This window comes from Agelaius tricolor, unplaced genomic scaffold (assembly GCF_023055355.1).
Source record: "Agelaius tricolor isolate 1412-34295 unplaced genomic scaffold, bAgeTri1.0.p SCAF_3, whole genome shotgun sequence".
NCBI lineage: Eukaryota > Metazoa > Chordata > Aves > Passeriformes > Icteridae > Agelaius > Agelaius tricolor.
Window position 1 is genome coordinate 45,300,031 of NW_027269263.1, and position 21,211 is coordinate 45,321,241.

Below are 21,211 nucleotides of genomic sequence, written 5' to 3' on the forward strand. Positions count from 1 at the left end.
AGCTTTTACAGAAAAATAATCAAGAAGTTTGTGTCATCTTATGGACTAATTGTTACATTCTTCTCCTCTTGAAGAGTTAGTTTAATTTTAGAAGCTTGTTTTCTCCTCTTTTTTGGAAGAGCACTAAAATTACCCACTTGTCAAATTGTGTTTAAAGTGAAATTAAATTAAGGAATAATAAAGTAACATGTCTCCATCTTGTGTCCAATTTGAACCATACAATGGCTCTTTTGACTAGCCTTCTTTTCATATTCAGCTCCATTTTCTTATCTGTGTTTTTTGTCCTTTGGCATCTGATTTCTCCTTGTAATAGCCCAGCAAAAAACAAAGTATATAAAACTACCCAGTTTTTATTGATATTTCAAAAATTGTATCCTTAATCAAGTATTTTTGAAATAACTACTGCTGTGCATATCTCAACTACCAATTACAAATTCAAAATAGGGGTAGGATTACTGAAGGAACATTAAATCAGTTTAGTGGAGGTAGACATTACTTAGGAGTGTCAAAAGCTCTACTATAAGTTGATTTCTAGAAATGTGTATGAATCCTTAAAAATATTTGTCTGCAGGTTGCTTAGAGAAAATTCATATACAAGTTCTAGATGGAGAAAAAGGTTTGTTTAACATTGGTTGTAGAATTTGACTTTTGCTATTATTGGGGGGTGTGATGTGTTTTTTGTTGTTTGTTTCTGAACTGACAGTATATATGACTACTGGTGTGAAATATAAAATCAGCACTTAGGTTTTAGCTTTGGACATGGCCACTTATCCTAAAAATTTTCAAGCTGTGCCATTTGGTTACCTGTAGCTTTTTTGCCTTTTTTTTTCCTTCACTGTCTTGTTATGGAGAATCTAAGAAGCAAGTTATTTTGCCATGGCTTGATTAGGTTACTGTCATTTTGTCTTGTATCAGCCTTTCCTGCTGGTTTACTCTAGTTTCACAGCAGCAGTTCTTAACTTATCTCCTCAAGGAAGACCTACAGAAATGCACGTCTTGCATTGTACCCTGCTGGCCAATTGCCTTGGACTATAAGAAGTCAATAGCAGGAGTCACTCTGTCCTCATGAGTAATTGTATCAGAAAGTGCTCTGTTTTTTACATTACACCTGTTTATCACTTCCAAACTTTTCTTACTCTAGTACCTGAGTATTCTTCCTGCAGTTTAAGCCAAGCATATGTTATCACTGTGGGCTGTGATTTGGAAAGAGGCTTGTAGGTGCTTAATAGCATAAGTGAACATTTGGGTTTCTTATCTGTTGTTAGGTACTGAGTTTACACTGGGTGAAATAATCAGGATTTAGATATGTTATTTTTAAGTATTTGTGGGGGGAGGGTCTTATTTTTGCAATGAGACTTTGTTTCAGCTGTATGATTTAGCATTATCTCAACTGCTTTTTAACAGTTCAGCATCAATTGATACAGAAGATCTCTTAAATACTTAGCAGAAGAATACCATCCATGTCTACACTTTTTTTATTGGTTCTGCATTTTTGCTCGTCAGATTTTCTTGTACGTTGTTTTTCAGACTGAGTTTGAATGCTGTATTCCTGTAGCTGTGGGAAAAAGAATCTCTTGAAAAATTTATTTTCATTATAGGAATAGCCTGCACTTCTTTGAAACCTGATAAAAAATAAAAAAGCAAACCAAACAACACTAACAACCAGGTCTCCACTATTAATGTAAATATACCTATAGTAATTGTCTCTGTGTTTATAAATACAAAGCTTTTTCACCATGACTGAAAGCTGAATTAAAGAAAAATATGTACTTAGCTTATTTTCATCTTGTAAAGAAGGAAATTTTTCTGTACCTTTAACCACCAAAGCTGGAGATGTTGTAAATGGTAGGCAGGTGAATCACATTGCCTAGACTTGGGTCTAGGCAGCTACTTAACCTTCCAGTGGGCTTCTCTTGGAGTATGAGGTCTAAAGTTGAAAGGTCAAAAACCTTTATATACGAGCATTTTTTAACTTTCCCTTTCATTAATTTCCCTACATTCTGTTACTGTTCCAAGTTGTTCTTCTTCTTTTGGTGCCTTTCTGTCTATCTTTTGAAATTGTCAGGCATCTGGGATCTGATCAATATGCCTTGTAGCCAAGGCACTTTATACGTATTTTATTTTTATATGCACACACAAAGCCATTTGTGGCTGATGTGAGTCATAGAGGAAAACCTTCCCAGGATGTTCAGCCCAGTCCACGGACCAGCTGGAGTGCAGGAAATGCCAAACTGGTGATTAAACTGTAGATAAAAAAATTTTGCTTCAGTAACATAAATCATCTGTGTTTTTTTACTTGATGGCACAGCCCTCTCTGTAAGCAGGTATAGGGCAGATTGTGATGTCTCTGGAACTATTTGTAATGTAGCTGTGTATGTATGCTTCGTAGTTTATCCATAGTCACTCTCTTGTCCTAAAATCATTAATTACAGACTGTTGGACAGCAGCCATGAGTGACTAGCATCTCTAGAACATGGCTTTAAACAGAATCAGTTTGAAATATTCACTAATTTTTTATTTTGCCCACCTGTGATGCAGATATGGCTTGGTCTTCTCATGACCTAGAAGTGCAGCCATTTCCTTGTCAGGCATTCTAGTCATAGTTGGTTAGCTTGGATGGAGGATCATTATTCTGTCCTTGTTCCTAAGAATATAAGGTTTACAGAGCATAACATGAATTTTAATTGCCTGTTGTTTTCTTTAAACACTGGACTGCAATTGCAGAATGTGAATACAGCAAAGTACAACAATCCCTTTAAGGAGCACTAATGCTATGACAGTGGAATGTGCATCATCTTGAATGGCTTAGTTGAACCTAAACTACAGTACAGGTATATCCTGAACCACTGCTGTCTACTCATGGGATTAAACTAATGCTTTAATTTCAGTCTGGAAAGATGGAATTTATTAAATATATTGATAGTATGTAATTTTTATAAATATAGCTCTCAAAGACTTAATTAACTTAGTGATAACGTCTTTCCAGTCCTGCTACCACTGCAAACTGAACATGAAGGAAGGTGACCCAGCTGTCTATGCAGAACGTGCTGGATATGACAAATTGTGGCATCCAGGTTGTTTCGTCTGTTGCACCTGCGGTGAACTTCTAGTAGACATGATCTACTTCTGGAAGAATGGTAACCTGTATTGTGGAAGACATTATTGTGATAGTGAAAGACCCCGCTGTGCTGGATGTGATGAGGTAGGAAATATCCTAGTGTCCTTCTTCTAGTTCAAAAGTTTGTTCTCCTGATAAGTGTTGAGGAGTTTTACTAAAATGCTTCAGTGCAGGAAGATGGTATGGCTTCACCAGTATAGTTGATATTTTAGTTACAAAGAACTGAAACCAATATGGACACTGCACATGCAGGAAAACCCATAGTTTGCTTTGGATTTGGTGGTGATTTTGCACAATCTGTAGGGACATAGGATGTGATACATGAGGGCAAATTCTCCAACAAGTCACACTTACATAGTTGTTTCCTTATCAGGGACACTAGGGGCCTAACTGACCCTGGGCAGCAACAGGGAACAGCCCTCCTGGGGCCTCTGGCTTCTGTGAGCTCTTGGGAGCAGCATGGAGGCTTTTGGGAAGCAAGCAATGGTGGAACCACTGGGAGTTCCATGCAAATCACAAGACATCTAGAGGCTAGGTTTATTAAAAGGTACACTGTTCAAATGAATGCACTTGTTCACTTTTACACTTTTTTGTGTCTTCCTCCTAGCTAATATTCAGCAATGAATATACTCTCGCAGAAGGGCAGAACTGGCATCTGAAACACTTCTGCTGTTTTGATTGTGATTGTGTTCTGGCTGGGATAACCTATATAACAGTGAATGACAAGCCAGTCTGCAAATCCTGCTACATGAAGAACCATGCTGTGGTAAGGTCCTTACAGATGTCTTGGTGTTGTGAAGGAAGGGAACATAAGTCTGTGGAGCTTCAAACTCTTACTTTTTCTCAGTCTGGGAGTATGTGAAGAGCATAAATTGAATATTTAGGCTTGAGTCAGTCATCTTCCCCTTCAGGAAAAAATAAACCAAAACCCACAACTTTAGGCAGGCAAGTGACTTCATAAACTTGAACAAAAGCCACTGCTGGGGTGGAGGGGGGGAACCTGTTGGGAAAACACCTTGAACTTAGCCAGTGGTGAAGCAGGATTTGGTAACAGGAATAAAGTAGGTAAAGATGAGTGATGCTGCTAAATGTTTATCTATTGTAGTTCATTGAGCCTGATGGGAATCAACTTCAGCTGCTGCTAAAGGCCTGTAGTTAAATACTGCAATCTAGGTACTTTTGTTTCATTTATTTCTACCCACATGTGTTAAAAAGGAGAGTGATTGACAGGATAAAGCTAGAAGTTTGGAAAAGAGTGCTAGTTCTTGATTCGTGGTTATGCTGGAAACTATTCTGAGATGATGGTCCATTCATATCTATATGTTAGCTAGCTACTAGTTGGGGGCTCAGTCTAATGTGCACCTAGGTAATTTATATAGTGAATGGAGAAAAAAATGGTCATCTCTAGTTGGCAGTTAATAATATTCTGAGGTAGGTGTGAGGAATTGGTTTTTTTGGAGAGGTTTTTTTTTTCCTCTTAACTTTCTCAATCTAAATTATAATTTGTGAACAACCAGATTTTAAGATAAATGCATTCAAGACTTTTTAGTAACCCTTAATTATTTGGCATAACCAAAGAGCTGTCAATGCACAGGAAGATTTGTAGCTAATCTCTTTCTGTGCCGTTTGACATAAAAGGTTTTTATGATTATTTGGGTATTGGGAAATCCTAACCATCATAACTGTCTAAGCTTAGTCCCAGCAGCAAATAACTTGCATGTTCCTTTTATTATACTGTGCCTTCAGCTGAATTCTAATCAAAACACTTCAAAAATAAAGAAAAAAAATCAAAAGCTGGAGACTTTTTTTAAAGGCTTCTTTTAACACTTGTCTCTCGCCTCCAAAAACATTTAAGAGTTCCAGGTTTTATTGCACTTGAAGAGAGCATGTGTGTGCTTCCTTTCAGTGTTGTTTTATTTCTCACCAGATCTGCCAAGGCTGTCACAATGCCATAGATCCAGAGGTTCAGCGTGTAAGCTACAACAACTTCAACTGGCATGCTAAGCGGGAATGCTTCCTGTGCTCCTGTTGCAGCAAGTGTCTCATTGGCCAGAAGTTCATATCTATGGAAGGGATGCTTTTCTGCTCAGTGGCATGTAAGGAAAAGATGATGTCCTAAAAGAAGACATGCACAGAACTAATCAAGTATTGCTGTGTTCCAAAGGCTCTTGCATTTCTACTGTAAAATATATAGTGTCAGGGCATTTAAAATTATTGAAAGTATTAAATAGCATTTCCCAAAGATTTTTTTTTAATGTCTAAAGCTTCCTATGTAGTCCTCATTTCTTAGCTATAATAATATTTTCTCTTTTAAAATACTGTTTCTGAATCTCACTTCAAATTATTTCATATCACAGAACTGTAAGAAAAAATGTGTTACAAACCCTATACATTCTAAGGGAGCTCTTCACTGTGAAGAATCTTTCTGCTGTATCTTGCTAATCGAACAAGAAAATGTGAAAATGCTCCAATTTATCTTGTTTTGTATCATAAATGTAACTCTTCCACCTCTGGTTTCACTAATTTATCATTTTTATAGTTTTTCTGCTTTCATCAAGCACTTTAGACGAAATGATCGGTTTTACTGCCATGTACAGCTTTGTTTTCCTGACTTCAAGTATGCAGAGTGAATGACACTTAAAAAAATTTGCCTTTAATAATTTCTTTAGGTTTGACACATGGGTTCTTGGGGGAATAGTGACTTCTCATGTCTAGTTTTGAAAGTAACTCCACCAGTAGAAAAATGTTGGCTCATGTTCATGCCTGGAAAAGCTTTAATTTTACAAACACTAAAGTTATGTTATAGATTGGGGTGGGGGGGTGTTGGTGTTAGAAAATAAGAGCAGGTCTTGCTTAGATTAAAAAAAAATTGCCAGAAGTAGTGGGTGTCACTTTTAGCCTTTCAGAACTGGCTTCTGTTTTATATCATGAATGTTCCTTTCCTAAGTTGTGCCTTCTATCAAGAGGGATGTGGCACATAGTACTGTATGCATTTCCAAGAATGTATTTCTGCAAATGGATACTGCTTTTGATTTCCAAGTTCTGAACCAAAGCATGAAGAAGTCTTTCCCAGAAAACTTCCAGTATTTGAGTGAAAAAATTCACAGCTGTGTATTAGCTTTGCTTACTAGATAAACCAAATGTGTGGCTCTTTCTTTTATTTAATAATTATAGACCTACAGTGAAGCTTCTTAGAGATCTTTGTGCCAAACACTGAATGGGGAGTCTTTGGCCTGAAAAAAAAAATAATAAAATAATTAATTTTTAAAGAAAAGTCTATGCAAGTCTTATGTTCGGTTCTTGTAAGTTTTATGGTGATTGTATTGTAACACCTATAAATAAAATTAGTGGTTTTCACTTAAAGTTGTCTACTAATTCTGTTCTTGTTCAGTGACCTTTAAGGGAGGCGAGGAGGAAGGGAAATGTTCCCTTGCTTACCTTGGACATTATTTCTTAAAAACTGAACGCCTGTATCACTGTGCAGTGCTTACTGTCTTGTGTAACATTGTTAATGTGCTTATAGGTGCAAAACAGTGGGTCTTGTTCCAACAAATGCACAACTTCAGAACTTAGTGTTATTTTTTGTTCACATAAACTATTTTGAGACATTGGATGGGAAGTTTTGAATTCATATAAGTGAGATAATGTGTTGAGAAAATAAAAGTGTATTGTGATCTTTGAGTCCTGTGAAAATAAAACACCCTGAGATACATTGGGATTTTTATATGTTATCTTAAGTTGTAAATTTTGCATCCATGTTCTTGAAGCCTGTACAGCTTTTCTCAGAGATCCTCAGGAAAGTATATGTATTTGAGCTCATACCAATAACCTGTATCCTTGCCAGATTTGCAGGTTTAAACCAAGGAACACCCAGAATGTCTCAGAGAAGGTTTTTCCATGTAAGTGCTACTTAACCTGCACCAGGTTATGTACTTTAATAGTAAATGCTGTATCTGGGGGAGGAATAAGGTCTTATTTAATGATTATCCATAAGGTAGCTTAATAGTCACTGGGTTTTATGTGTCTTGAGTACATCTGTCCTCACCCACTCACTAACATCTCTTCTGAAAGATGCAGCTGACTTTTATAAAGAGCTGTGAAAAGATCTTTTGCATCTTTCCTTGCCCTTCCTTTGGCACGCTGTGTAACAGCTTTCTCATTAACGTGGTTACTTGGACTGGTAGCAGTCATACTTTTCACTTTAAATCTTGTTTCAAACAGTTTGGTTTATTAAAATTTATTATTGTATAACCTTCATTTACAAATCTGAGCTGGAGATAGCTCAGGAGTTACTTATTCCATCAAGATACAATTGCTAAGGAACTTTATGTCAAACCAAACAATTTCAGTAGTCCATCAACTAGGACTAACTTTTTCCAGGCCTCTTCTGAAGCATGTTGTCTTGCTGGCTTTAGCTGGCACTCCTCTTGATCCTTCTGGCTCCCCTCCCTGGAACATGATGCATCTAGGTGTTTCTCCTGTGGGGTATCCCAAGTTTAATTTCTGTTCATGCAGTAGTTGGAAAGGATCATGTCTTGAGAACATCAGGTGTAACGTACAGGTGATACAGAGAGTAGACAAAGATACTGCTGTGTGACTTCACAATAGGTCAGAGATGATTGAGAGTGCTGAGCTGTTCTTGTAATGAGCTAGGAAGGAATTGATGTTCCTGCAGATAATGCTTTTTTGTGTTAGCTAAAACATACTGGAGCTCGAAAACAAGCATTAAAGAGATTTCATTCTGTCACTGTCATAATAAAAATATTGGCAGTAATGTGTTGGGGTTTTTTCTCTTGCATTTTTTGGCTATTTTATTAGAAGTCCCTTTGGGCCTATTTATCTTAATAAGCTAAGAATAGAAGCTGGAAGCTTTTGCATACTTCAGTAATAAAAATATATACTTTCCAGATGAAATTTTGACCTCTCTTGAATGTTGAAGTTCTTTGCTGAAGAGTAGAACTTTATTGGTAAGAAAGAGTTATAAGCAGTCATTTTTAACAGCTAAATCTTTTTATTTAAGGAAGAGCTATCCTGTGGATTTGTAAAATTGAGGCTGGTAAAAAGCTTTGCAAAAATTTGAAAGAACAAAGCTAAGGAAACACATCTTTGAATTAGTAATGTATTTGTACATGGTAGGAATAATTTTTTACTGAGATTTGGATTACATTGCAAACTTAGTATGGTTATACATATGCTAGAAACAAAAGAAAAACATCTTTTTATCAGATCTTATATGTATTTTTTTACCTCTAGAAATCTAAAGTTTATGTACTTAAAGACATGCTAAAGAGCAATCAACACAGCAACTTCCCATTTGCTTCCAGAATCATAAGTTTTGAATCTGAACAGAGTTAATGGTGTGAAGCAAAATTATCTGACTTTGTAGTAGTGATGACCATTAGCACAGAAGTGTTTGCTTGCAGAACTAAAAGTACTTGGACAGTCCAGACCCTCTGTTCCCAGAACTGGTGAGGTGGGGGTGGCAGAATGGTAACATTTTGCTCAATAGCTGTGATAAATTTAGCCTGTGTTTGGGATGCTAGAGCTGGGAATGGGTGGCAGGAAGGAGGCTGGCAGTCCATGAAAGGGTCAGCAATTCACCTAGCAGCAAGCTCTCCAAGGGACCAGGGCACAATGGCTGTACTGAGAGCAGGATGGAGGGCAGCTACTGTGTGCAGCAGTTCAAGGGCAGAAATTCAGGGTTCAGGTAGGGTGTCCTCAGGTCCTGGGCATGCTCTCCCACCACAGCAGTGTCCCATACCTTGTTGAATCTCAGTGGAAAGCCATTTTAAAAATCACCTCCACAAGTGTAGTCCTCTGGGTCCCAAGTAGTCCTTCTTTTCTCAACCCAAGCAAAACAGTGACAGAGAAGATTCCAGTCTGATTTTCATCAATATATATGAATGTTTTTGTGTGGTGAAAAAGGGTGGGAGAGGCCAGCAGAAAATCTTTTGCTAGGCCTCTACACCTCTCCATGTGTCAGGACTGTGGAGTGCCCTGTTTTATCCTAGAACTGACAGGAGCACACTCCAACTGCTCGTCACATATCCATCAGTCTCCATTGAGTGCAAATGTTATTTTCCTTATTGTTTTCAGTGTTAAACACAGGGAAGGTTTGTTCACCTTCTTTTGTGCCTCTCAGTGAGTGAAGGATTTGCTTCCAGAAGTGAGAAGTTTTGATTCAAGACTGTCCTCAAGCATTTTATCTCCAAATTCTCCCTCTCACCTTCTGGGAGAATGTCCCAACTATCAAGCTGTGGTGTCAGCTCCAAGTAGGCACCCTTCATATCATCCATTATAGGTAGACCAAAGCAATTAAGAATTTCATATTCAACCTAAACTACAAATGATGCTATGTGTAACTAGTACTACACGCAATACAAAAGCTAATGATTTTTAATGTTAACTGAAAAACACCATTGAAGTTGTATTGCTATGCTGTTAGCACTCAGCAGTGAGTAGGATCACACACAAGTAGATTTGGTGATTTTTGTCTTGCAAAGAGGAATTTATTGATGGTATAAAGTTGGAGCCTCTCTGCACTCATTCCATCTACTGCCTTATTTCTTCAAAGTGCTGAGGCTGAAAAAGTCTATGGGCCAGGGCCTTCTACCTCTGCCTTTGCTCAATCCTTCAGCCAAAAAGTAAATTGTATTTGTTAATTAAGCATAAGGCCAAAAAATGGTACTTAGTAGAGTTAAGTGTACTGCCAAAGAGGCCCTAGCAGTAAGTGCTAAATGGAAAACATATCATCTAATTATCATCAAATACTGAAAATAACATGTTCATTTTTTCCATATCCTTATAAACATAAAATGATGGGTAAAGGAGCTTTAGGGACCTAAAGTCCAAAACCATCTGAGCCAGGACTAGGTTCTCAGACTGTAGACTGCCACCCTGTGTTCACTGCCTCACTCACAAAAATTGAGCCAGATAGGTTTTACCTCTGGCAAGCACCCAGGCAATACCTTCACGGTGCCACCCCCAGAGCTGCAATGTGACTGCTATGAAAAATCACGACAAAGTGTTACAAATCAGTTTCCCCCTTTGCCTCCCCCCCTAAAAACAAGTGAAAAAAATAAGAGGATGTTTCTGCTACAAATTAAGCCCAGCATTGTTCAGATTTGGATTCATGCCCAGCATTGTCACAAAAAACTTTTGCACCCAGTTTATGAGAAACTAGTCAAGCTTCATAAATTTGTTAACTTTTCATTTGTTAAAAAATAAATTAGTGTCGCAATAAAGCATCGAGGCTATTTATTGGTTGCCCTGACTGAGTTGTTTACATGAGTCAAGACTTGATTTTTATGCTGGCAGTAAGTGAACTCTTGGAAGCAGGCACCTGATGTTCCTCGGTTCCCCAGCAGATGCCGTCTGTGCTGCGCTCAGCGCACGGGCTGCTGCATCCACGGGGCAGGGCTCTGGGAAACAGCAGGAAAATCAGTTTTGAACTGAAAGACATGTTCTGAAGGCTTTAAGGAGTAAGCTGAGGACAGGGCTCTAAGTCTAGAAGGCAGTGTAGAACTGGAAAACAGTATGACCAGGAATTTGGATGGGAGAAAGAGGCTCAACGAAGATATTTTAGAATTAACATGAGCAGAGTGGGAAAATAGAGGGAAAACATGTAATAAGCCAGAGCATAATCCTGAATCATGCAAGCACTGTGAAATAGTTTTGACTTACTATTAAAAGGCAAAAAGCATGGAGTGCTGAAGTTCAATTGCTCTAGAAAAGGAAAATTGATGATGCTAGTTATTTGCTATGAGTAGAAATCAGGCCATGAGGGTAAGAAACAGGCTGCAATAATCAAGTCTGTGAGATAAGAAGAAGAGGACTTCAAGATGACAGGTGGTGAGGAGAGGTGGTGCTTCAGCCCTGATGAGGCATATCTGAAGTGCTGTGTCCAGTTTTGTCTCCCCAGTACAAGACAGACCTGGAGCTTCTGGAGTGGGTTCAGCTGAGGACAAGGAAACTGAGTGAGGAGCTGAAACATCTCTTATGAGGAAAGTCTGAGGGAGCTGGGCCTTTTCAGCCTTGAGAAGAGACTGGGGACATCATCAATGTCTATCAGTATTGAGGGGAGAGTGTCAAGGGCATGGGAGCCAGGCTCTGCTCAGTGGTGCTGAGCAATAGCACAAAAAGCAACAGGCAGAAACTGATGCTCAGGAGGTGCATCCTATATTCACCTGTGTATATTTACTGTGCAGGTGACTGTGCACTGGATCAGTCTGCTCAGAGAGGTTGTAGAGTCTGCCTCACTAGAGATATTCAAGAACCACCTGAGCACAGTCCTGTGCCATGTGGTCTGGATGACCCTGCTTAAGAAGGGAGGTTGGACCAGATGACCCCTGTGTTCCTTTCCAGTCTTACCCATTCAGTGATGCTGTGATTCAGCAGTAATCCATGCTCTTAATGTTACACACTTACCTCTAAGAAGTTATGTGTTACACCTGTATGGGGATTAACAGGTGTGCCTCATTTCAGTAAAGCAAAAGTGGGTTTGTGTGCTAATGGTCTGCTGCAGTGTGCTGAAGTGTGCTGCCTGAGGTTAGCTGTATGACTCGTCCTAGCAAGGAGATCTGGTTCTGAGGAATTTCACATCTCATTCAGAGGAATTAGAGCACTGGTAACAGCTAAGCAACATAAAAGCAAAATCAAGTGTCCATCTTTTAACTGTGGAATCAGTGTTTGAGGGCTCATTAATCACACAAAGATTTAAACTGAAGAGACCTCTAGGAGTCACCCAGTTCAATCCTCTGCTAAAGGCAGGATAAAATTTGTGGGTACATTGTTACTCAGGGCCTTGTCCAGCCAAGTCACAGTCACAACCTGGTTATTCCAATGACAATTGTAATTTAGTTCTATTTATCTCCTGGCCTGCTCTGGTTTTCACTGTCACACATCACTGAAAAGGTACCTACCAGCTGCCATTTCTCCCTCCAGCTAAGAGCATTGCTCCATAGCATCTTCCTTACAACAGTCAAAGCATTTCCAAGTACCTGAACCAAAGCAATTTAGCTCCCAGAGGTTTTGTGATTAATTGACAATCTAATTGTACTATATTACTTTGCAGCAAGAGTTTCTCCTTTAGAGACTTCAAAGAATCTAATTGGGAAACCATACTTATAAATGTATTTATGAGTTTTATCATCATCTTCATTTACTGTGTAGCAGAGACTCCACACAGGCAAGAACTCTGAGGGTTTCTGTGGCTTAATGCATTCTCTGACTAATGCATTTCCCATGATTTGGGAATTCATGAGATCTTACTTGCCCATGCGAAATTTATGTCGTCTATTAAGAGGCTGAGGCTCAGCAGAGGTTCAGCATTAACAGACAAAACTTGTTTTGCAAGTTTTTTGAAACTTTTAGGAACTTAATATTAGATGTCTATCCCTCTGCCAAGTTTGGCTAAGGTTACAGGAGAAGAGGCTCCTCTGTCTCACACACGGGCTGCCCACATGGCAAACACATCCACACATGACTCAGCCTGAAGAGTCTTCCCAAAAGTACCTTAACTAACACTTCAGTGTGGTCTGCACCCATTTCTATCTGACACTAGCAAGCTTCAGAACAGGCAGAAAAATCCACATTCAGCATTTGCAGCATTTCCTACGGGTGTGTTTTGGTGGTGTGACCCTCTGCTCAGCATTATGGATCTAACCTTTACTGCATTTCAAGTTCTGCACCCAAAAATGGCACATTCTGAAAGACAAGATTCAGGTACTGACACCTTTTAGTTATTTTGTGTAGAAATTTGACTCAATGGAAGCGATTGAGGCTTATCTTGTCTCAGTTGGACACATATTCATCAAAGAAAATATGGAAAAAAGTCAACAACATAGCTTAAAGTCCCAGCTGAAACAAGCTGGGAGGTATTTTTAATGAGTAAGTTTGGTGGTGTATTCAGGAGACAAATCAAGAATAATCAGTAAGAATAAAATCAGCAAACAGTTCATCAGTTCTTAGAAAACATTTTAATGACCTTTCAGAATAGGGAGCCAGAACATTGTGGGCAGAATACAAACAGCATCTCTCTCATTCCAGGAATTCAATGCACTTTTTTTCACTTCAAAAACTCTCAATATGATAGGCATTCAGAAGTTTTTCAGGCCACTTTTGTGGACTTGCATCTATTCCATTTCTTCTTTGTTTCATTTTAGTTAAGTTTTTTTAATGTGTTAGGGAAATTATCTCTAAAACTGAATATTCCTCTACAGATATCTCAGTTACAGCAAACAGACAGGTTCTTAACCCTCCCTAATTTAACTGCACTGCATAGAAAATATCAATATACACTGCTTGGACTCCTTTTTATCCTTTTACCTCTTTCTAAAAGCATAAGGAATCAGCATAGTTTAGCAGACTGCAGAATATGACTGCAAAGCAGAAACATGCAACATCTAATTCCAGTCGCTGGCTGAATGCAACAGACATTGTCTAAATTCCTTGGGCATTCTGTTCCTCCATTCCCATCCTATGTGGGATGGCTGTAACAGCAACTTCACGGGGATATTTTGAGGCCTGGTTCACTCTAACCAGTGAAGTTTATTGAATCTGTAAACTGTATAACTGCAGTGCAGTTCTATAAATGGTCTTAACAGTCTTTTCTGAGTACCTTTTCTCTTCATTTTGAAATTCCCACACAAAACTGCCAAACAGAATCTGGGCTTTATATTTAGGAAGCCTGTAATCATTCCATGAAGTTTAAGAAATCTGGCAGTGATCTGGAAAACTTAGGAGGTAATGGAAGGTTACCAGGAGGAATGCAGAAGTGCCTTGTATGGTAGTGGAGAGTAGAACCAGTACATATTATGATAATACAGCCCAGCTCTTGTCTTTGGGCTGGGCCTTGGTTGTATAGCTCTGCCTGCATCTGAAATGCATGGCAGTGTAAACATCTCACAGAGATTCTCTTAAACATTTGTAAATAGTTCAGCAATTTTGAGAAACGGGGTGGAGCCTGCAGATGGCTAAAGAAAGAAGCATTATTCTCATGCTTGCTGAACTCACTGTCCCAAGCCCAGTTCTGATCCTAATGTAAACCACTGCCACTTGCCTTCAGGCACAGTTGTACAATGTGTGTCTGACCAGACTTGGAAGGCACACACTGTTCCAGAGAGGGCTGTGCTGCATCCCAACCAAATGTGATACCCCAAACTGAGGATTTCTTCCTACTTGGCAAGAAAAGGTGCAGTATTGAGTATATTGTGGGTGACTCGAGGGAGATGAAACTTTTTTTACTGAAAACTAGTTCTGGGAAGCAGAAATCCTGAGGTATCTTGAGGCTGGGTTTTCTTTATCTCACTGCTAATCACTTAGAGAAAGTGAAACCTTTTCTAGTTCCGTGGTTTAATTTTTTTTAATTAGAATGGCAGCACCAATGTTTCTGGAACCTTCTGAAGTCAATTAATAGTTTTAAAATAACTTGAAGATGAAAAGTGGTAAATGTTTACTCCAGGTGACTGTGTTCTCAACATTCCAGTTTCACAGAACTCAATATGGAAATTTGGTTGGCTGACAATATCTGGCTATTACACCCAGGCCTTGAGGCTCTGGTTGCATCTTGCCACTCAGCTTCCCTGCTCTGAATCTTGGCTCAAGGTGTGGTATCTTTTATTTCAGAAATACCCTGATGCTGTTACTGCAGGTAAATTTTAGTTCTCAGCCAATTGAACTTGTATACTGAGCTAACTGCAGCTATTTATTTATTTACCAGAAGACAACATTTAAATAAAGAACCAAATAAAATCAAAAAGAATCAAATAAAAGTTTAAAAAAACCCAACATCCTTTAATCCAACATAATACCAAATGGTCTCATTAGGATTGCATGATTAGAAGTATTATTTGCTATAGTAGCACTAGTCTGCACTCCTAATCATTCAGAGAACATCTATGGGTGGGCAATCTCATTAGTGCAGGAAAAGGTTGTATTACTAAGTGCTCCATCTTTCAAACTGATAAGAACAGGTCCCTACTGACAGAAGTCTGTGGAAAGGGAATAGGATGTGGAATTTTAGGCTCCCATTTCGGAGGAGCCTGCCAGCAGTCCTCATACGTGGTGGTACACAGGTCTCAGTCCCATTAGCAGAGGTAATAGGAAGACAGAGCTCTTTGGGAGGGGTTCTCTAGGGACTCCAGTAACAGGACAGGAATTAGAAGCCTCTGAGGAATGTCAGAGTCCCACCCCATTAGCTAACCCATATCCTTCAGTCCACATTCATAGCGATAGGGCTGACATCCATAAGTGAGGCAACACTGAGTCATCAGTCATCCAATCTAGCAAATTACTTTCACAGGATTCCCCACATCTCATAAAGCAGACAAGAAATGTGGAGGTGTTATTTTTTGGTCGAGCACGGTCCTTTCACCCCAGGCCAGTGACATTGCCTCTTCTATTGTTAATAGTGACCCCTACAGGAAACCTCTCTGAGGGAAGGCACAGGAGTGAGACCTGGCCAGCTGCCTGCTCATACCAATCTGCAGCCAATTCAGCTGACTGACAGAATCATAGGATGATCACAGTTGGAGGAGATCTTAAAGATTTTCCAGTCTAACCATCCACCCAGTACTACCACTGTACCCACTAAACCACATCACCCAGGGCCAGATGCAGATGCCTCTTAAACATCTCCAGGTATGGTTAGTCAAGCACCTCTCTGGGCAACTTACTCCAATCACCCCAACAGTGATTTTTTTTCCTAACATCTAATCTGAATTTCCCATCTCAATTTAAGGTAATTTCCTCTCACTGCAGGCACAGTAGAAGAGACCAATCCCCACCTCACGACAGCCTCCCTTCAGGTAGCTGAGGAGAGTGATGAACTGCTCCCTGAGTGTCCTCTTCTCAAGACTAAACAAACCCAGCTTCCTCAGGCACTCTTCATAAAACATGTTTTCTAGACCTTACACCTTATTGCCCTTCACTGGACAGGCTCCAGTGTCGCCATGACCTTTTTAAAGTGAGGGGCCCAAAACTGAACTGTACTCAAGATGTGGCATCACCAATGCTGAGTACAGGAGGGAAGGTCTCAGGTTTTGGGGGGGCTCTTTTCTTTTGGGGCACTGTGTTCTTACCCCAGCCAACAACCAAGCCCCACACAGCTGCTCACTCACTCCCCCACCACCAGGATTTGGGGTAAAATCAAAAGGATAAAAGCTGGAATACTCGTGAATTGAGATAGAGATGTTTAATAGGGTAAGCAAAAGGCATGCACACAAGCAAAGCAAAAGAAGGAACTAAGTCACTGCTTCCTATGGGCAGGCAGGTGTTCCACCATCTCCAGGAGAGCAGAGCCCCATCACACGTAATGGTGACTTGGGATGTCAAATGCCATCACTCCAAACATCCCCCCTTTCTCCTCCTCCCCACTTTACATACTGAACATTATGTTGTATGGTAATATATGGAATAGCCCTTTGGTCAGTTGGAATCATTTGCCCTGGCTGTGCCTCCTCCCAACTTGCCATGCATCCCCAATCTTCTCACCAACACTGCTCAGCAACAACAAAAACATCTTGATATTATCAGGACTGTTTTCAGCAGAAATCTAAGCCACAGCCCCTCAGCCCACCATACCTCAGCTCCAACCCGCACACAGGCTTAAGTCAGAAAATGTTGTGAGGGAAGAATTTGCTTTAATAAGGACAAAAGGCAAAAAGCCCATTGTCCAGAGTATCTGCATGCAGCTGACACTTCCTCCAGTTAAAAAAAAAACCTTTGTAGATGTTCATATTATCAGGACTGTGCAGCAGCTTACTTGGAGCATAACATTGAGGCTGCATGCGCTCTATGCCTGTAAAAGTAGCATGGGACAGGAACAATTTATAGTTAAGCAATGATGTAAAGTCTGGAGAATAATAATAGAAAACAGAATTGGAAAGAAGGCAAAAGTTATTTCCTTTGGAAAATGTTGCTTTTGGGTCTCCAAATTATCTCTTAATCCACCAAACTGTGCTAGGTGTTGTCTTAGAAGAAGCCATTAGAAGATTTACATTTAACTTTAGTGAGCACGTAAGAATAAGGTAACTTTAGACTAATAAATGATGTTTCACATTAGCAAATAGCTCAAGGGAGTAATTTCTCTTCCCCTTTGTGTAAGAAATTGGTTCATCCTTTAAAAAATTTCCTTTTTTCTGGAGCACATCATTAGCACACTGACCAGTCAACATCTGCCAATTTAAGCAGACATTTCACTTCCCACCAAGGGTGGAAGAGTGAAGATTTAGGCCACCATCTCAGATAGGACTTTTCTCAGAGTTTTTGCAGTAGACTCACAAAATATATGTGAGTCCATCTTGAATGAGCAGCAATGGTAAACACATATTGTGGCAACTAGAGTCAGAGAAGAAAATGCAAAGTTCTGGTTTATATTAGCTGCAAATAAGTATGTAATAGTCTTCAAACTATGAAATGTTTTCTTTCCTTTGTTTTGACTAGATTTCTAATAAGTCAAACAATATAATAAAAGTCAGAACAGAGCGGCTAAAGCCAATCCTCTCTTTGGCCTAAAACAACAGTAATGCAGGCAAGAGAAGTATTTTACTGTCTCAGTCATTTTGGAAACTAAACTGGATGGCTAATTGAGTCAAAGTTTAATTTCCTGTATATTTGTCCAAAATTCAACATTTGTTTTTGCCGGATGATAATGTGCTATACTCACCATGTTCAAAGTCAAGGCATAACATTGTTTAGTAGCTTCTGTTTTATCTTTGTGATATGAACACGAATAGTCTCTATGAGTTAGCTTCTCACAGTCAAACTGCAACACAGTTAATGCAAGCCACTTATCTGGCTTGCTGTGAAATGGTGCTGTAAAATATGGTAAATACTGCGTGAAAAACATTTTTGCGTTGCTTAGACACAAGACTTCAGTGAAAGCAGGGTTTGCTTGCCAGCTTGCAGGGGAGTCAAATGGGCTCAAAAAGGTGCTCTCTGTTCCTGCAATATCTAATTTTTCCATGTGTACTTTATAACTTGCCAGGAAACAACCAGGCAATAATGTTGCAATTAAATAGCAAAATAGGTAACATTGGAGGTTATGGGCAGCTGATGCTGATGTTCCCACTGTCCCTTTGAGTTTCTCTTCCCACTGACTGTAATTGAATCTGGATTCCTAAACTTGCATTTCCTTAATTGCACCTAAGGTAGATGCCTAAAGCAAGCATAGTATTATCACTAAGTAAATATAATAATTGTGTGTTAAATCTATTCCCACTTCGGTGTCTCTACTTTCCCCTTTTCCTGCTTTTTTAAGATAACAAAAGAAAATAACTTTCAGATGCTTAGTATTCAGCCAGATGTGAGGTATGCAAGCTCTTTTTCCTACACCTTCACTTCCCTCTGGTAAAGGCAGATTAGACAAATGGTAAACAAATCCTTTCAAATCTGGTCCTTACATTTTAAAGCTGTAACTACTAATTAGAGCAATGTTATTGATAGGAATTTCAAGTGCTAAACACCCTTAGAGATACAGTATTTAATCCTGCAAACCGATGAGCACTCTTGACCTGACCCAGCACTACATTTAAAAAGATGTATGGCACTTTTTTTACATAAGACTGCTATTAAATGCATTGGGTGAAAATAGATAATGGCAAGATAAAGTTCATGTCACCTAATTTTAGCTATTTAACAGTAAGATGTCAATGTGAAGCTAATCATCAAAACTCAGCCTGGTTCTAAAGAGAGGAGGTAAAAGCATCTCCAGAGGGTGATTATATTTCAGACATTTATTTATGAATGACTGAATTTTTCTCACTCATTCCTCTCTTTCCCTCTCTTGATGGTAGCCCTTTGGTTTAGACTACACAAGTGACTTTCTGAGAGTCAAAGTAATTCAGTCTAATTACCTATCTATTTCTGCAGAATTTGTGATTATTTCATTTAGTCTATGTATCAGCTTAAAATATTGATATAATTTGAATACAAAGATAAGGTCTGTGTCCCTCTGTTATTACATGTAAGCAGAAGAGAAAATAAATTCTACCAGCCTCTTGAACTCTTTTTTTTTTTTATAATATTACACAAGAATGAAATCCCTTGGCCATGAAATTGTCAGAGAGAAATCATTTATTCTCTTCTTATCTCTTACTGTATCTGCAGATTGCTGTCACACCCACAGTGATAAATTTATACCTAGTTCTCTGATGGAAAGAATTCAGGCAGTGAGAAGTAACTGCCTGATAGGAGTGCAGCTCTTATCTAGATGTGGAGTCTCTGCTAAAAATGAATTAACAACTTGTTGAGAAAAAAAAGCACTGTACTTCCATTCTTATCTATTAGAAAGTTTTTTCAACAAGTGGATCACAACTAAAGCTAAAGATCATCAGAAGGCAGCCACACAGCACTGTGGAAAAGTCTGTAGTTGAGGTTTGCCAAAGACCTCCTTGTGTGGTCTTGAGATCCTCTGAATTCTGATTAAAACCATAAAAAACTGTGATAAAATCTCAGTGCACTTACTACTGAAAGGAACAAATAGAAAGCTTGATCAGAAACATCTAGAATGAGTGAAATGTGGATAGAAGATTCAAACTTTTGAGCAGTACCTGGCTTCATTTTAATTTCCACATAGTATTAATAAATAAAACTTTATCACAAGCTTGACACAACATATTTTTGAGTGCAGTGAAGGCATTTTAATGATGTGATCTCACAAGCTGAAGTTAACACATCTCAATTGTCTGTCAGTCAAATGGCAGTGGCTGGATGTTCATGTGCTCCCAGCCCATTGCAAACAGGCAGCTTAAACCTTCATGGGTGACTGCTTATAAGCCCAGTTTCCTTTGCATTTGCAACAGTCTAGGAACACACTTGGACCAGTCAGTCTCTACCAGATCACTGAAAGCCAGTCACATCTTGCAATCAAGAAGGCAAATTGAATTAGAAATGGGAGCCTGAAGAGCTACTGATTCTTTCACCAGTGGATTTGGTGGGGGGGAAATGGGAAGATTTTCCCTTTTACTAAATTTTTCTTTTTTCAATAATTTTTCAATTATTCAACTGCAAATAATTGTAATACAATGTAAGTCTGAGCCACAGTTTGATTAAGTTGTTGTGATTTTTTCCCCACAATTCTGGCCTATATTTGTACTAATCATTGAAGTTCACACATATTTCTTCTAAATAAAATATTACTGTGGGGCTGATTTACAAACTATTCCAAACTATTTACATCACCTCCAGGTTTTTCTTTTAATCACACAGAAATGCATTTTTTTGAAATATAGTTATGATGTGCCTTTGTTTTCAAGGCCTGTGTTTCTCACCTGATAGCTTATGTATCTGATTTGAGCTTATGAGGATACTTGACACTTTTTCATTTAAATGACCTTTGTACATTTCCATTTATAAATTGATGCCAATTTAATTGTAATTTTCTTGTTGGGAGAATTGACAAAATTGAAGTATACTCATTGAAAACCATACTGTATTAATTCTCAAAGTAATGCTCTGCCCTGCAGCGTGGTTAGCCTGTATGGACCCAGAGAGGTCACTGGGGTTCTTGTGAATGCAGGAGTCAGTGTGGGATGCAGGGCTGGGGCAGAAATATCTGTTTGCTTTACCTAGAAAATGGATTTGAAATATTCCTGTGAGGGCTTTCAGGAACTGCCCAGATGAATGTGTTCCATCTTGAAGATGGATAATACTGATAACACACAGATGTTGTTTATTTGTAGAAACCCATTTCTTAGATTTTAGAAATGTCAGGGGTATACTGAGGAAAAAAATTTCCAGTGTGGTGCAGCCTACCCTTGGTAACAAGGCATTTGATCCCTTCCATGAGCTACAGTCCCAGCAACTGTCTCACAGAGAGTCTAAAGCAGATAGAACCATGCAGAGCTGCTTTATTTGCAGGGCCGAGAGATTCTGGGAAAAGGCATCTCTGGAAACTACTTAATAGCCACAAAGCCCACATAGCATCTGAGCAAACTTGCAACAGCTCGTGGGTCAGACCTTCAGCTGCTGTCAGAACGTGTTCCCCATAACATCATGGCCTTGGGACAGTGGTAGGAGGTCACAACAAATCCCATTTACACCAACATCCTGTCTTCAGCAGTGACCACAAGTCAGTGTCTAAGGAAGGGTATG

General features: G+C 39.1%; 1 protein-coding gene across 1 annotated transcript in view; it reads left to right on the top strand.

Annotated features, from left to right (window-relative positions):
- The window catches only part of TES (testin LIM domain protein), a 28,209-nt gene extending 21,728 nt beyond the window's left edge, over positions 1-6,481 (top strand). The window contains exons 5-7 of the mRNA XM_071423689.1: positions 2,987-3,202; positions 3,726-3,884; positions 5,046-6,481. Coding sequence (XP_071279790.1) covers positions 2,987-3,202; positions 3,726-3,884; positions 5,046-5,237 — 567 coding nt within the window. The 3' untranslated portion in view covers positions 5,238-6,481. The remainder of the gene's footprint in view (positions 1-2,986; positions 3,203-3,725; positions 3,885-5,045) is intronic.
- The last annotated feature ends 14,730 nt before the right edge of the window (positions 6,482-21,211 follow it).